The sequence below is a fragment of the Aphidius gifuensis genome, linkage group LG3 (genome assembly GCF_014905175.1).
Source record: "Aphidius gifuensis isolate YNYX2018 linkage group LG3, ASM1490517v1, whole genome shotgun sequence".
Lineage (NCBI taxonomy): Eukaryota > Metazoa > Arthropoda > Insecta > Hymenoptera > Braconidae > Aphidius > Aphidius gifuensis.
Genome location: NC_057790.1, coordinates 27,221,177 through 27,236,537, shown reverse-complemented (window position 1 = coordinate 27,236,537; position 15,361 = coordinate 27,221,177). Strand labels below are relative to the sequence as shown.

General features: G+C 25.1%; 3 protein-coding genes across 4 annotated transcripts; 1 reads left to right on the top strand and 2 right to left on the bottom strand.

The window, feature by feature from the left end:
• The first annotated feature begins 3,684 nt into the window (after nt 1-3,684).
• On the top strand, nt 3,685-13,958 carry LOC122853436. 2 transcript variants are annotated; one of them, XM_044153914.1, is made up of 8 exons: nt 3,685-3,990; nt 6,859-7,093; nt 7,170-8,160; nt 8,266-8,423; nt 8,722-8,971; nt 10,275-10,496; nt 10,662-10,857; nt 11,382-13,958. In XM_044153914.1, exons 2-8 carry the CDS (start codon nt 6,875-6,877, stop codon nt 11,389-11,391), a joined length of 2,046 nt encoding a protein of 681 aa, XP_044009849.1. In that variant the 5' UTR covers nt 3,685-3,990; nt 6,859-6,874; the 3' UTR covers nt 11,392-13,958. The 2 variants fall into 2 exon arrangements, with proteins under 2 accessions (XP_044009849.1, XP_044009848.1); XM_044153913.1 differs by having other exon boundaries at nt 11,289-13,958.
• On the bottom strand, nt 4,589-5,768 carry LOC122853437 (serpin A12-like). The gene is made up of 4 exons (XM_044153915.1): nt 5,621-5,768; nt 5,337-5,564; nt 5,120-5,258; nt 4,589-4,965 (listed from the first exon to the last, which is right to left on the bottom strand). Exons 1-4 carry the CDS (start codon nt 5,693-5,695, stop codon nt 4,796-4,798), a joined length of 612 nt encoding a protein of 203 aa, XP_044009850.1. The 5' UTR covers nt 5,696-5,768; the 3' UTR covers nt 4,589-4,795.
• On the bottom strand, nt 5,880-6,506 carry LOC122853438 (serine protease inhibitor 3/4-like). Its single transcript, XM_044153916.1, has 3 exons — nt 6,422-6,506; nt 6,173-6,355; nt 5,880-6,101 (listed from the first exon to the last, which is right to left on the bottom strand). The coding sequence occupies exons 2-3, from the start codon at nt 6,347-6,349 to the stop codon at nt 5,880-5,882; spliced, it is 399 nt and encodes a 132-aa protein (XP_044009851.1). The 5' UTR covers nt 6,350-6,355; nt 6,422-6,506.
• Nucleotides 13,959-15,361: the final 1,403 nt, after the last annotated feature.

Sequence of the window (15,361 nt, the reverse complement as noted above, 5' to 3'; positions counted from 1 at the left end):
ACATTATTTTTGATGGATAAAAAAATAAAAGCAAAACACTGGCTATATTTATTTATTTTTTTTTTTATTATCTCGTCAAGAATAAAATTGTTTTTTCATGATAAAGATGGATAAATGAGAAAAGAAAAATAATAATAATACTATTAAGAAAATTGTCTGTGGTAGGCATTGTCATCGATCCAAATATCGATAAATAAATAAATGACAATTGACTTTGACCCGGCCTAGTTTTCGGGTGAAAAAATAAGGTCATGACACTGTAGAGGAGAAAAAACATATAAAAAAAAGTTTATTGATACGTCAGTTTTTTAAAAAATAAATTACAGAAAATATTAATAACATTTGTTGGTGTTTTATTTTTTTTTTAACTTTTCTGATATTAATTTTCGGACGTAATACATTATAGAGCTTTGAAACATAATAGTTAAAGCTCATTTGAAACAAATGAAAATAGTATTTTATTATTTCTTTGAGTGCCAGTACATGGATTATAAAAAATATATTATATTTCACACTGCACTGTACGAGATATTATATTTTTAATTAAATATATACTGATCAATGATGAAGATGATAATAGCAAAAAATAAAAATACCACTTCAATATAAAAAAAAAAAAAAAATTATTTTTAGATATACAAAAGTAAACTGGGTGTTATTGAACTACAGCCCTCTCACAAGGCCAAATGATTCTATTATGATATAGAAAAAAAAAATAAAAATAAAAAAGCTAAGAGTATAGGTGTCGAAAAAAAAAAAAAATAAAATAAAAGATGGAATTGCAAAAAATAAAAACAAGTTAAATAAATAGAAAAAAAAATAAAAAAAAGGAAATTGAGATGTCTCTCGATATCCTCGTCACAAGTAAAACGGTAAAATGATCTTTTTTTTTTCCTTCTTATTTAAGTATTTACTTGATATTTTTATCTTGATAAAAAATTAAATAATAACACTTGAATAATTCTGGTCACTGTTTTATTAACAACAAATAATTATTTATTAATTTTTCATTTTTTTTTTGACCTCATTCAGTCATTCATATTTGTTTTTATTTATTTTTTCTTTCAATTTTTGCAAGCCCATCATCTGAGCAAAAATAAAAAAAAAAAACAAACAGTCTCACAAGACTTTGTAATCTCACGGTTTGATAAACCGCAAGAGGAAAAGTCTTTTTCTCCATTTTTTTTTTTCAAAATGTATTGGCTATTTTGTACGGAGATTTTTTTAGACCTTGGTGGAAATATTTCTCCGACTTTTCTCCGTCTTTTTACGCAACAGACCGGTGATTGAAAAAATAATATCAAGTCTTAATTGTCATTCGGATGAAACGAGTTGATTTTTATAAATATTTGTTCAATTTTTGCAAGCCCATTTGAGCAAAAATAAAAAAAAAAAACAGACCCCTGGTAAAAAATATTTTTCCGGTACCAATCTCATGCCGGACTCCGGAGTAATGTCAGAGAAATATTTCTCACAGTTTAATAAACCGAAAGGAAAAGTCTTTTTCTATTTATTTTATTTTTTAAAACGTATTGGCTATTTTTTACAGAGACTTTTTTAAATAACAACATTCCAATTGTATATGAAATTTATTTATAAAAACCAAATCAATTTATTTAAATTTCATTTTCATGAAAATATACAAGAGTCATTAAATTTATCAAATAATTACAATCTATACATAAACATTATTATCCTCCATGTCAAATATTATCATTTTGTTTTTATTTTTTGACTTGTTTGCATAACAACTACAACCACAAGAATAATTGTTTATTTGAACATAAAAAAATTCCATTAATCTTAATCATAAATTTTGTGACATTACATATTTATTATAATAAACAATTTTTTTTAAAATACCAACTGCAAATCAAAGTGAATCATTTCAGTGAAATTGTTTGTTGATTTTACTGGCATAGTATATTTTTAAAATAAATTGATAAATTTGATGGAGTATCTCAATAGCTATTCAATGATCGATTTAATGTGTCATTATATACATATATATTATACACAAGTAAACTTACAATACTCATTTCAAGTTGTTCCATAAACCACCCTTGTCTTTAATATAAATATATTACATTGCTAATGAGGTACTTGTTCAAAGAGGGCGAGAAAGATTATAAACCAAAGTTATATATAATGATTAGATTATTATATTGTGCGTGATTTTCTATATACCTATCTATCTGTCTTTGTATAATTAAATATGTCATTAGTTTTGCAAGTAACTGTTGAGACAATAATACAATGAAATTCATAGAAAGTAAGAGATAGATAGAAATTATATCTATACTCTTAGACACGATAGGAATAATTAAATTATTCAATTAACATTTAGCCATGCAGATTTGAATAGACAACTTTATTCAAATTAATCTTCAATATGTTAATAGTTATTTTATAAAAAAAAAATAGTCAACAAATTTAAAAAGTTTCATCTTGTCAATAGTCGTCGCAGAAAGATAATTATTTGTTTTAAAATTTGAATATACTTGTAAACAAAAAAAAAAAAAAAAAACAAATTTGTATATACACTTAATCTTGATTTTGGTTTTTTGTTTTTTTCGTTGTATCAGTAATATTGGTGGTGTCGTATATAATCGAATGTAAATCCATCTTATGCATGTTGGTTTTGCACGAAGCCATTCATCTTGACTCGAGCCAGGGTGACACTGTTGTCCCCATGGAAATATTTCAATGAAAATTAATAGCCCGGCTTTCTAAACTTGGATATTTATTTTTTAATTTAATTTATTTAATTTATATAATGAACTTTGTGCGGCTAACATTAGTATAATGATGTGGTATAAAATATAAATTTTTTTATGTCAATGACAATATCATCTTTGTCATGAAAAGAAAAATTATTTAAAAAAGAATATTAAATATCAAACAATGAAATTTGTTTCCATTGAAACTAAGAAAAATTTTGTCTCCACAGTCATTTATCCCTGTGGGATTCAATAAAAAAAAAAAAATTATCTTTTCAATTTTTTTGAAAATGTCCTTGAGAAATAATAATCAAGTAAATAAAATTTATATAAAAAATTCTAAAGAAAATGGTCATGTTGAGAAAAAGTCATTTCGAATTAAAAAAAAAAAAAAAAGATTCTTGATATTTTTTACATCGGAAATATCATGATACACAGAAAAAAAAAAAAATTACCAAGAAAATTAATATGAAATTGACAGTTATTTGAAAAGGTCATATTATCGAGCTTTGAACTTTTTTTTTGCGGAAGTTTTGAAATTCAATAATATAATAATAATTAATATACAAGCTATTAAAATAATAATTAAATATAAACAAGATAATGATGATAATGAAAATTAATTATGTACATATAATTTGATAATATTTATCGATGAAAAATTAGTAAAAGAAAAAAAAAAGTAAATAATTATTGTAAAATAATATGTAACATAATTAAAATGCTGCAGTAATGAGAAACTATTTGAGATTTTTATTCGGCAATCAAGAAAAATCTACAAGCAACATGCTGCAAATGAGGTAAAGTAAAAAAGTTGGAGTGTTGTTGTTGTTGTTGTTGTTGGAGGAACGAATGAACTAGAGGGTTGCTATATTGCTATATATTTTCACAAAGATGAGAGGAGTTGAGAAAATCCTATGCGCTGACGCAAATTTCTCTTTCGCCAACACACAAATCGTATAACACACTCAGTAACATCGCAACTTTCGAGTATGCTTGTCGTATAACAATCCTCAAATTTTTATTATTATTATTATTTATTTATTGCTAAATAATTGAGCCAAATTAAAAAAAAAATATCATCAAACTATAATTAGTGGTATATAACTTTTCAGTGAAAAATATTGTGATAATACATAAAAATCCTATATTCGAGTGAAAAAATAAAAAAATTATATTTATCGTTTTTTTTTTAAATTTTTATTTTTTAAATAAAAGGTAAAACAAAAAAAAAGAAATAACAAATTTGCCAAAGAGATGATGAGATTTGGTAAGTTTTTTTTTTGTTTGTTATTTAAATATTTTTTCAACAATAAAATTATTATTTTCATATTTTTTAAATATATTTTTCAAGTAGTAATAATAATAATAATAATATCAAAATATAATCCAAGTTTATGCTGTATATCTTGATAATTTTCAAAGCAACTTTGTGAAGATATTTACATGCGGAAATTTAATATATACATCATCAAATATACAAAGACATATATACACTTGTTATTTATACCCATTGATAGTTGGAAAATTGTACATGAATGTGAGTATTAATTTACAATATTCATATAAAGTCAATTTAATGATGTCAAATATCCAAGTAAACTTTCAAGCTCATTATTTATAAATATTCGCATTCATCAAACTCTGCAATAAACTATAATAATTATACGCACTTGTTGAAAATGAAAATATATTACTGCTCATTTTTATAACTTGAAATGCATATTTAATACCAATTATAAAAATATTATTATTTAAAAAAATTAAAATTTCAATTAAAAATAATTAATACGTAAATATATATATTTTTTTTGATATAAAAAAATAAAATCACAAGAGCGCACAAGTACTTTGTGTGATGTGGAATACCTATATATTTTCTTGACGTCTGGTATTGACACTATATATTTTTTTTCTTGACTGGTTAAAAATTCAATCGACACCTGTCATTGTCGTCGTCTGTGTCGTCGTTAAAATATCAAAGATAGGTATATAAAACAAATATGCTTCTGACACGTTTTAAAATTAAACTCTAATATTTTTAAAAATTAAAAAAAAATAATAAATAATGATGTTTAAGTTTTTTTTAAATTATTCAAATGATATTGAAAAATATCAATTGTTGGATCACAAATTCGTGCACTGAATAAAACTGTTCCATAATATTCTGATACAATTGTTATGACAAAAGGTTTGATAATTGTTTGCACGTGAAGTGATTCAACTTTAACTTCACCAAATCCACCTGCAATAAAAAAAAAAGTAAAAAAGTAATAAAATACTTTGAGCATTACTTTAAAAGTCAATGTGATACATAAATTATATTAAGTTTAAAAAATGAATTATTCAAATAACATGATCAACTTAACGTAACATAAAAAATTATCATCAAGTTTTACCAGTTATTGCAGCAACTTTAGTCCCTTCTTCATCAACTTCGATAACAACTTTTTGAATAACTTCACCAATTTTAGCTGACGTTGTGTTAACAATGTCTTTCAAGTAAACTGAATATCCAAACATTTCATTTATTCCCATCTTAATAAATTTTATTATATGTATATATTATATTTATTCAAGTTTTATTTTTTATTGAATCAATCAAAAATTTATTACCTTTGAAAATACACTGCTAAGATCTAATTTACTTTCAATTTTAAATTTTGGTAATGCAAGATCCATTGATGAATAACTTGTGTTTATTTTATTGAAATTAACTTTGTCAATATTCATTTCAAATTTTTTTAATTTTCTCTCATTTGGAAACATCATTATGTACATTTTAAGTGTTCCTTTATTATTATTAACATCTTCATCTTCATCAACAACATCAGATGATTTAATCTAACAGAAATTAGATATAAATAATTTTTTATTTAAATATTTAATATACTTTTTACCTTGTAAGGTAATGCAATGAATGTGCCATTGTATTTTCTCATTGTACCATGTAAAAAATATCCAGATTTTTGCATTGTCGGAATGTACTTGACAGTGTCATTAACCAAGTACGATGCAATCAATGTTCTTGCTGGATCAAATTTACTTTCCCATGTTGCATTAAAATAAATTGCATTTGCTATTATAAATTCAGCAAATTTAATTGAATCTAAAACAATAAATTATTCAATTTTTAATTTTATAAAATCATTTATTTTTCTACGTACCAGGTGTTGCTAAATCTTTAATCATATTCATTGTTTTATTAGAACACCACTCATTGATGCTCAAAGTGGCTTGAGTTTTATTTGATAGATCAATAACTCTAGCTTCAGAACGAAAATATTCCATGTTGTTAATAATAAAATCATGCTGTCCTTGAACTGTTGATGAAACGAAAATGTGATTGGTAAGCCAAAGTCTTGATTCAACACGAATATTCTGTATGATTAAATTATATCATCAAGTATAATAATATTTTGATTAAAATTAAAAAAAAATCATAAACATACGTTTAATGTATCAATTAATGATTGAAATCCAGTTTTAGTGATATTGGTATTTATTGGCAGTTCAATTGAATCATGAAATTCTTTTTTAATATTTCCACTTGCACCATTGTCGAGCATTCCAAGTACCATCAATGCACTGAATGATGATATTACAATATTATTTGTACTATTATCCATTGCACTCTAAACCAACCAATAAATGTATTTTTATATAATATTTAAATTTTCATTATTGTTATCAATAAATACCTTGTAATAATTGGATGAAAATTTACGTAGACCTTGAGATAATTCAATGACATCGCTGGTGTTACTTCCCCAAATAAATGTATGACAATTTGTTGATAATATTAAATTTAATATTATTCCAATTAATAAAACTTGAATAATAAATAATTATTTAATTAAAAAAAAAGACAATAATTAATAACCTCTAAATTAAAATAAATTGTACTTACATTTAGCCATTTTAATTTCGACTTGGCAACTGCGATGAAGGCTTTTAATTATTATTATATTATATACATAGAATAAAATTTGTTTGCATTTGAAATTAAAAATGATAAGCGTCTATATGTAGTAAAAAAAAAAATGAAATGAAATAAAGAATTATTGTGTCATTATCTATTTTTATCTGCGATGATATTAACTTTTAAAAATTTTATTTTTTAAATGTTATGAAATAGCTAAAAGAATGTCGTGATGCTTACGAGAAGTTCGTCGTCCCGATGCAGAAAAGCGTCGAGGAATGCCGGCGTAAATTCACCTCAGGGTAATTCAATAAATGTACGACGTGCATCTGTTGCAACTGACAAGATCATAAATACAACAACAGATAATATAAATATTATGGATCGTCAACGTTCACCCCGTGGTAGCGTTGTACCAAATATTGCATTTAATGCTGATGACAATGATGAAGTTAGTAGTACAATATACATATATGTCAACAAAATATAATTTATAATTAAAAATAAATTTAATGAATGTATTACAGCCAATTGGACGAAGAATTCTTCCTGATCCAGAAATGTGTACAACACGTGGTTTACTTCCAGAACAAAATCGTAGTCCAAGAAATTCATTAATACCAGATGAATATTGTAGAAGTCCAAGAGGATCACTTGTGCCAGATACTGGTAGAATACATCGTGATAGTTTATTGCCAGATGTACCAAGAAGTCCAAGACATTCTCTTGTACCAAATCATCATCATCATCATCATCAAGAGCATCATGTATCATATAATAATCGTAGTCCAAGAAATAGTATTGTTCCAGGCACAAGTGGTGGTGGTGGTTTAAATCAACGTTTAACATCTGATAATAATAATAATAATAGTTCAACAAGAGGTTCTAGACATTCATTATTTCCAGAGGCATCAAGAAGTCCACGTGGTAGTATTGCAAATATTGAATTTGACAAAAGTCCAAGAGGTTCAATTTGTCCAGATGTATCTAGATCACCAAGAGGTAGTATTGTACCACCAAATGATTATGATAAAAGTCCACGTGGTTCAATATGCCCAGAAATGTTGACACGATCACCAAGAGGTAGTATTGCACCTGGTTGTATTGATATTGAACGTTCATCAATAACATCAGAATATCATAATCAATCACCAAGAGGTTCAATTATGCCAGAAATTAATAAATCACCACGTGGATCAATAATACCAGATACAAATCGTTCACCGCGAGGTTCAATATGTCCAGAGGGTAGTCGTAGTCCAAGAGGTTCACTTGTACCACATGATAGCGGTGGTGTAAATAGATCTCCAAGGGGTTCAGTTGCTGTACTTGACTTTGACAAGAATCCTCGTGGTTCAATTGTAGAACAAGATGTTGTATCAAGCCGCAGCCCAAGAGGCAGCATTGGACCAGATATCGATCGTAGCCCAAGAGGTAGTCTTGGTGGTCATGAAAAACGTTATCATCAAGCTAATAGTCTCACATTTCATGAACCACGAAGAGCATCTGCAGATCAAGGTTACAAAACTATTATTATTATTATTATTATTATTGAAGAATATATAAATCAAAATTTAAGATAATTTTTTTTATATATTATGTATATTAAATTTATGATTTCAGGCACGTCGGGGAATCGTAGCAATTCTCCGTATCGTCAACGTGAGGTAAATTCAGCAAACGTGAGATCCGGAGCAAGTTGTAATGCGCAAACTAATTTTGGATATGGTACAACAAATGCCTGGGCTGATTCAAGACGAGCAAGTAGTTCTGTTTCACAGGTTAATATTTTATTTTCTTCAACATTAAATTTTCATTTGCAATTATTTTTTTTTTGCATCAATCCTTTTTTAAATATATTTTTTATTTTTCAACAAACATAATCAAAACTTGAGTTTGCGCAAGTTCAAATGAAAATTATTATCCAATATTTACTAGCGTCTTTCATATATTTTTATTTTTATTTTTTTTTCTCAAAACATAGCTACATGCTCAATTGAACTTTGACTTTGAATAAAACTTTTTAAAGATTGATTTTTATATAGTCAATAAAATATTTTTTTATTTTTGTTTATTTAGTTTTCAGGTGATGAATCACGAAGACTGTGTATGAGAAGTGTAAATTCAACTCAAAAAGGAGTTGATGGATCTGGTAGTATTGCTGTTGCAACTTATGGCTCACTTGTATTTCAATTAAAAGATGCACATCGTGAAGCTAATGGTACATGTGACTTTGTATTTCGAGCAATGCGGGTAGTCAGCAAAACAATGATTGTCACAATTTGTCTAGCCTGTCTCTCGACAATGCCCGTCATAATGCTTATCATGGGTATGTTTTTCATTTAATTGTTATATATTACACATAAATAAAAAGTTTAGATAAATTGATAAAATAATTTATTTCACATTAATATCGATTACACGGAAATAATGTAATCTCTCTGTTTGATTGTGACACGCACGCGCAAAATACAAACGGCAATCGGCATGCAAGCCCAATTAATTTAACTTTGTACTACTGGCCTCTTATTTTAAACAGCTACATAGTATTTGCAGTTGTATATTTTCAAATCGATATTTAGCATATACTTGTAGTGTAATTACATATCAATATCAATGTACATATATTTAGTCTAAATAAACTACAGGTAGATAATTATCTTGTATACCAACAATATTACTGCAAATTTCAGATTATCCACTTGCTCTCATCAATCATCATCATAATTTATTGACAAACATATTTTATAAACTAATTTATCTTTTTTTCTTTTTTTTTTTGTTCCAAACAATCATAGAACAAATTACAAAAACTCAATGTTAAAGCCCCATGATTAAAAATTTTATTAATTTATAAAACAATTAAATTTACATTCAAAAATAAATTACTTTACCAGTAATTACAAAAGTTTATTAATTTTATTTTTTAACAAACACTATTATATATGCGTTTAATCGTCACGTTTTCACATATGTAATATAAATTTAAACTTTCATCAAGTAAATAACATGAAAAAAATAAAATAAATGCAAATAAACATTGCATTGTTGATAAACTCCACGAAACAAAAAAATAGAAAAAAAAAACAGTAAAATAATATTTTGTGTTGATGAAAAATCAGGATTATAAAAAAAAAAATATTTTACATGTAAATAAATACAAAACAAATAAACAAACAATTTTAAAGTCAAATGCAATCATCATTGGTCCATATAAAATTCAGTTGAATCAATATTTTTATTTTTCAATGTGGTTATTCACACATGCACCACATGATTCTCAATAAAATAACAATAACAATTCATAAGTTTAATTTAAATTTGACCTTGCAAGGATTCGTGTATGATAAAATTGAATTGATACAAAATTTTGATTGAAACAATTTGACATTATCATTTATCAACAGATATATGTACGTGGAGTATATGAATGTGATGTCAATATGCTGGCTTCTCTTTGTTCACCAGTTCTCATTTAACAATAGAGTCCTTATCACCTCAGTCGAATTTGACACAGATGATTCAACCATGATGATGGCTTTTACTATAATAATAATATGCCAAAATTAATTAATAGTAGAGCCTAAATTTTAACATAAATTGATTAATGAATTTAGTAATAATTTATTTAGGTTTGCAATACATTAAGGATTGTCCAAAAGAACCTCATATACCAGTCTACATGATTGTTGGTGGAACACTTGGTGGTGTTAGAATGTTTTGGGCATTATACTCACAAATACGTTCGAGGAGACTTGAACTATTGAGCGTGCCAACAGACTCACCCTACATATCACCGATGCAGCTAGTATCCATTATTCTAACGTGTTTTTTAACTGGCTGGTTCGTGCTAGGTAAGACAATTTTTTAAAAACTTTTTTATCTGTTGGCTGTATAACATGTTTGACCTATTTTTCATGTATTTGTTCTTGTTAAAAAAATTTTATATATACTTTTATTTTATTTCGATGAAAATTCCAATCGACTTTTGTTTTTGTTTGTTTTACAATATGATTCAGGTAATTATTGGATTTTGAAAATCAGATGGCCAGATTATGAGGCTAAAATGTTTGAACCAGATCACTGGTGTCACAAAACACTCTATACATTTTCAATAATTCATTTGGGTATAATGTATGCTGCAATTGGTGTCAGCATCATAACAGCAATTGTTCTTGCAATTTGTAGGTTTCTTGCGTGTCCCTGGTTTGAAAGGTAAACATATATATTTTTAGATATATTAATATAATAAAATCAGTGGACTAAAAAAAATGTCCAAGACATGTTTTTAAAACAGGCTAAATGTCCAATTTTTCATTATATACTGACCGGGCTATATTTTTTTTTTTTTACCTATCATACTGTCGCTGTTTTCTCTTCAAAGAGCTGCTTTATTGTACACGATCAATAAAATCGCGTGATTCCATACAGTATAATTAAAAATAAAAAAAAAAAAATAAAAAAGTAAAAAAAAAAAAAAATCACATCTACAAACAACAACAATAATAATAATAATTAATTTTTAACAAAATCTCATTTTGTTGATTGATAAATTAAATTTTTGATTATCACGTTTTTATGTTAAATTATTAAAAAAGCACAATGAAAAATAAAAAACAATAATAATTTATATTGAATGATTTCAGAAATTATAGATAATAATATATAAGATGGCATTAATATTATTGATGTGAAAAAACTCTATGCCTATATATTATATGTGTAATTGTATATGATAGATACAAATAACCACGGCGATCAACACGTCTGAGAGAGTGCATTGATGAAACATCTGGTGGTGGTGGTGGTGGTGGTATTGCAAGACGTCCGAAAATAATATCATTTGATGGACAAATTCTGGAGGAACTCAATGAAGAGGATGAAGATGCTGCTGGTAATGATGATGCTGCTGCTGATCGTGATGACGATGATGATAATGGAAATGATAAACAACATCAAAATAATATTGATAATAAAAATTATAATAAAGATATGATTGACACAAGCAAAGAAGTCGTTGTTCAGGAAATTAAATTTTGTAGCAGAGTACAATTTCGTGCACCAGATATCATCGAGTTGTAATTTAGCTCTATACTAACTATGTCACTTGTCTTGGTAAGTCAACAACTGAAATTATTTATTTTTTGTCTTTTGAAAATTATAATTATGCTCAATTTTTTTAATAATAATTTATTTAACATATTCAGTTTGATTAATATTTATATACAGTGGTAGCGTCCGCGAATTTTAGATTCGCTGTAACGAGTCAATTAGACGTAAATAATATATTTATGTCACCAGAATTTTTTAAACAAGAAAATATATGAAAAATTAAAGTTAAAAAAAAAAAATATATATATATTAATTTAAATTATTGTGGAGTGTCTCATGAATTAAAAAAAAAAAAAAAAAATATATAATATAATAAATATAAAAAAATATTAATCAAGTCAATAGATAGTCTTAAAAATAGATAATACATATTGTGTAGAGAGTAGAGACCCGAGTCACCTGACCAAGCAGTCTTATCAAATTTTCATGGAACAAGTTAAGCTAATGTTATACTTGACCTAAAATAATAGTCGATGGCTCTCTTGCTCTCCTTTTCTCATTGCGTCTTATTATTACGCAATGTAGTATTTAAATTATCAAGTGTATTGCTGAAAATACACCCCGTCTGACAACGTCCACATTTCGCTAATCTAAAATTTATTATACAGTGTCATTATAAATACTGTAAACTCATGAGCTACATGGCTTTTAGGAAAATAAAATTTATAAATTAAAAATGTAGGTCTTATTGGAGACAGGTACAGGTATATCAAGGTTTTCTTTTTTTTTTTTTTTTATATCTATTATTTACATTTTTTTTTGCCAATAAAAAAAAAATATATACTATAAATGTGCGGGTCCATTTTATATGAATTCAATTGAATTTTATATTTTTTTTGCAACGACATGTATGCATTATATCTTTGAAATACTTTGTGGAGTAAAATATATATAAGTATATTTTTCTTTTTTTACTTTCTGAATTTCATATGAAAAAAAATATTTTATTTTTCAAGTTTTTTAAACTTTAACATCAGCAAATGGTATATAGACTCAATAAAATATCAAATGTTAGACTAAAACTCTTTAAATTGATCAAATAAAATTATTGAAAATATCTGCAACGAGGATAAATAATATAATATTTTAGTAATAATAATAACAAATTATTATTTAACTTTGTAGATTATATTATAGAGTTTAATTATTTTTATAAAAAAAAAAAAAGAAATATTATTATCATTTAAATATTTTATTCTGTTGAAAATTATTAAAAACATAAATAAATAATAAATAAATGTTTAGAGAATTTACGCAATGTTACGCTTATAAATAATATATATTTAAAATGCAATATTTTTTTGCAAATTGTGTAATAAATAATAAATATTTTTATTGGACTGAAAAGAAAAAAAATAAATAAAATCTCCATAATTAATTTCATTTATATAATTTAAATAAAATTATATTCTGTTGAATTATTCAAATGCAATATAGCATTATTTATTAATAAATAAAATAAACTCCAATTTTTCATATATATATATTAGTTTAGTCGAAATTATCTCATGGATTTCTCTAGCTGGTCGCAAGGCTTTAATCACATATGATAAATAAATAAATAAATAGATAAATAAATTAATCAAAAAATAGTAAAAGCTCGTTATAAATGTTTATCAAAAAGAAATTTATTTGTGTTAAAATAATAAATAAATATATATGTGTAGAAAAATTATAATAATTATGTTGAAATTTTAAATCGTCGACCAAATCTATATAGACGTATATATAATAATAAATTTTATTTGATAAAACAAAAAAGTTGATTTTTAATGAAAATAATTATACTTGAGTTTATGAATTATTCATGAAATATATTGTAAAAGATAACAAGGATTTTTCAGTGTGGCAGTGCCATATTGATTGTTGAGGATAAATTAAATTCCATTAACAATATAATTATGTAGATTAAATGACATAAATGCATGTGTAAATATTAAATATAATATTAAAATTATTACGAATCCAAATGTTTTAAAAAGAAATATTATATTAAAACAAACTTCCCGCGATGCACAATATTATATATTATACAGAAATATTTTAACATGCGTTATTGGGTCCAAGCATTATTTTTCAATATCATATATAAAAATATATAGGACCTTGCAATATGCACCAAAAAATATTCGCCAATTCAATAAACCAATTTTCACAAATTTTACAAAGGAAAAAAAAAAAAGCAGGCACTCAATATAATATATCAGCACACTCGTATAAATTATATAAAAAATAAAAAATATCATATTATAAATAAATAATAAAATAATAACATTATAATATGTGGAAAAAAAAAAGAAAAAAAATATTTATTCAATAAAATAATTAGTTTTAATTTCATTGTATAATAATTATAATAATTTATTTGTATTATAATAATGAAAAAAATATAACAATCGAACAAACAATATATGCCTGATAATAATAATAATAATAATAAATAATTTGTGTTGATTTTTTGAACTTGAAATGAATTTAAACCTGATGAATGATGATACATAATTGTTTCAAGTATATGTAGTTGATGACTTTGTTTAATTTATATAATAAATAATTTAATTTAATTATATTTCACACGCATGACTGATTGGATTCCAATGAAGCTTTGCTTGACGATGTGAAGGATATAGAAGGATATACAAGGATAGAAGGGTAAATGGTGTTTCCTTTCGAGGCAACACGAGAGCACCATTGGTTTGACATAATTCAAGTAATTTAAATGGAACAAATATATTTGAAAAGAAACGAGTGAGCTGTCATGTCACACTGACGATCAAATAAAAAGGTTTTTTATATATATATATGATTATTCAATTTAATATATTATTCGTTGAAATCAGTGACGTAAAGAAATGTTGTGGTGGCTTTTTTACTTTTTTTTTTTTTATTTAAAATTTTTTTTTTGTTCGTATTAGATCGAGTGGCTGATGTTGTGACAGCAATTGTAATTCAATATTGTCATGGCTCGAAATTTCATAATGAAACACTGTAATGTCCTGTGGGAACGTGACTTTTTTTTCTTCCAAAATTATTATAATCACAATTTAATGTTTAAAAAAAAAAAAATCATTATTAAATTATAAAATATTTATGTCCTTTTTTTTTTTTTTTATACAAATTTAAATTGGAAATTAAATAAATTTATGTATATTTATTGCGCAATTGGTAAGTTGCCAGAAACATTTTTATAAATTTTTTTTTTTCCAGTTTTAAATACACAATATATTAATATTTATGAGTATCGATCAAAATTCAAATCAACGAGTCAATAAATTAATTAAACAGACTGTTGACTTTTTACTCATTTATTTTATATTACCCGATGAAATATTACTCTATCATTTTTTCATTTTTTTTTCATTTTGCAATCATGACAGCAAAAGTTAGTGTATGTGTATACTTAGCCCCTTATATTCTGACTGATTCTTATCGCAAAAAATATATTAAGTGTTACTTACGTCAGTTATTTGAGTCATTGATTTTTTTATAAAATAATAATATAATATTATGACACAGACAGATGTGTAGATTCAACAAAAGCTCATTGATAACATCTCTGTAAATGTATATACGTGGGTTAATATTAAAAAATATTAAAATAAAATTA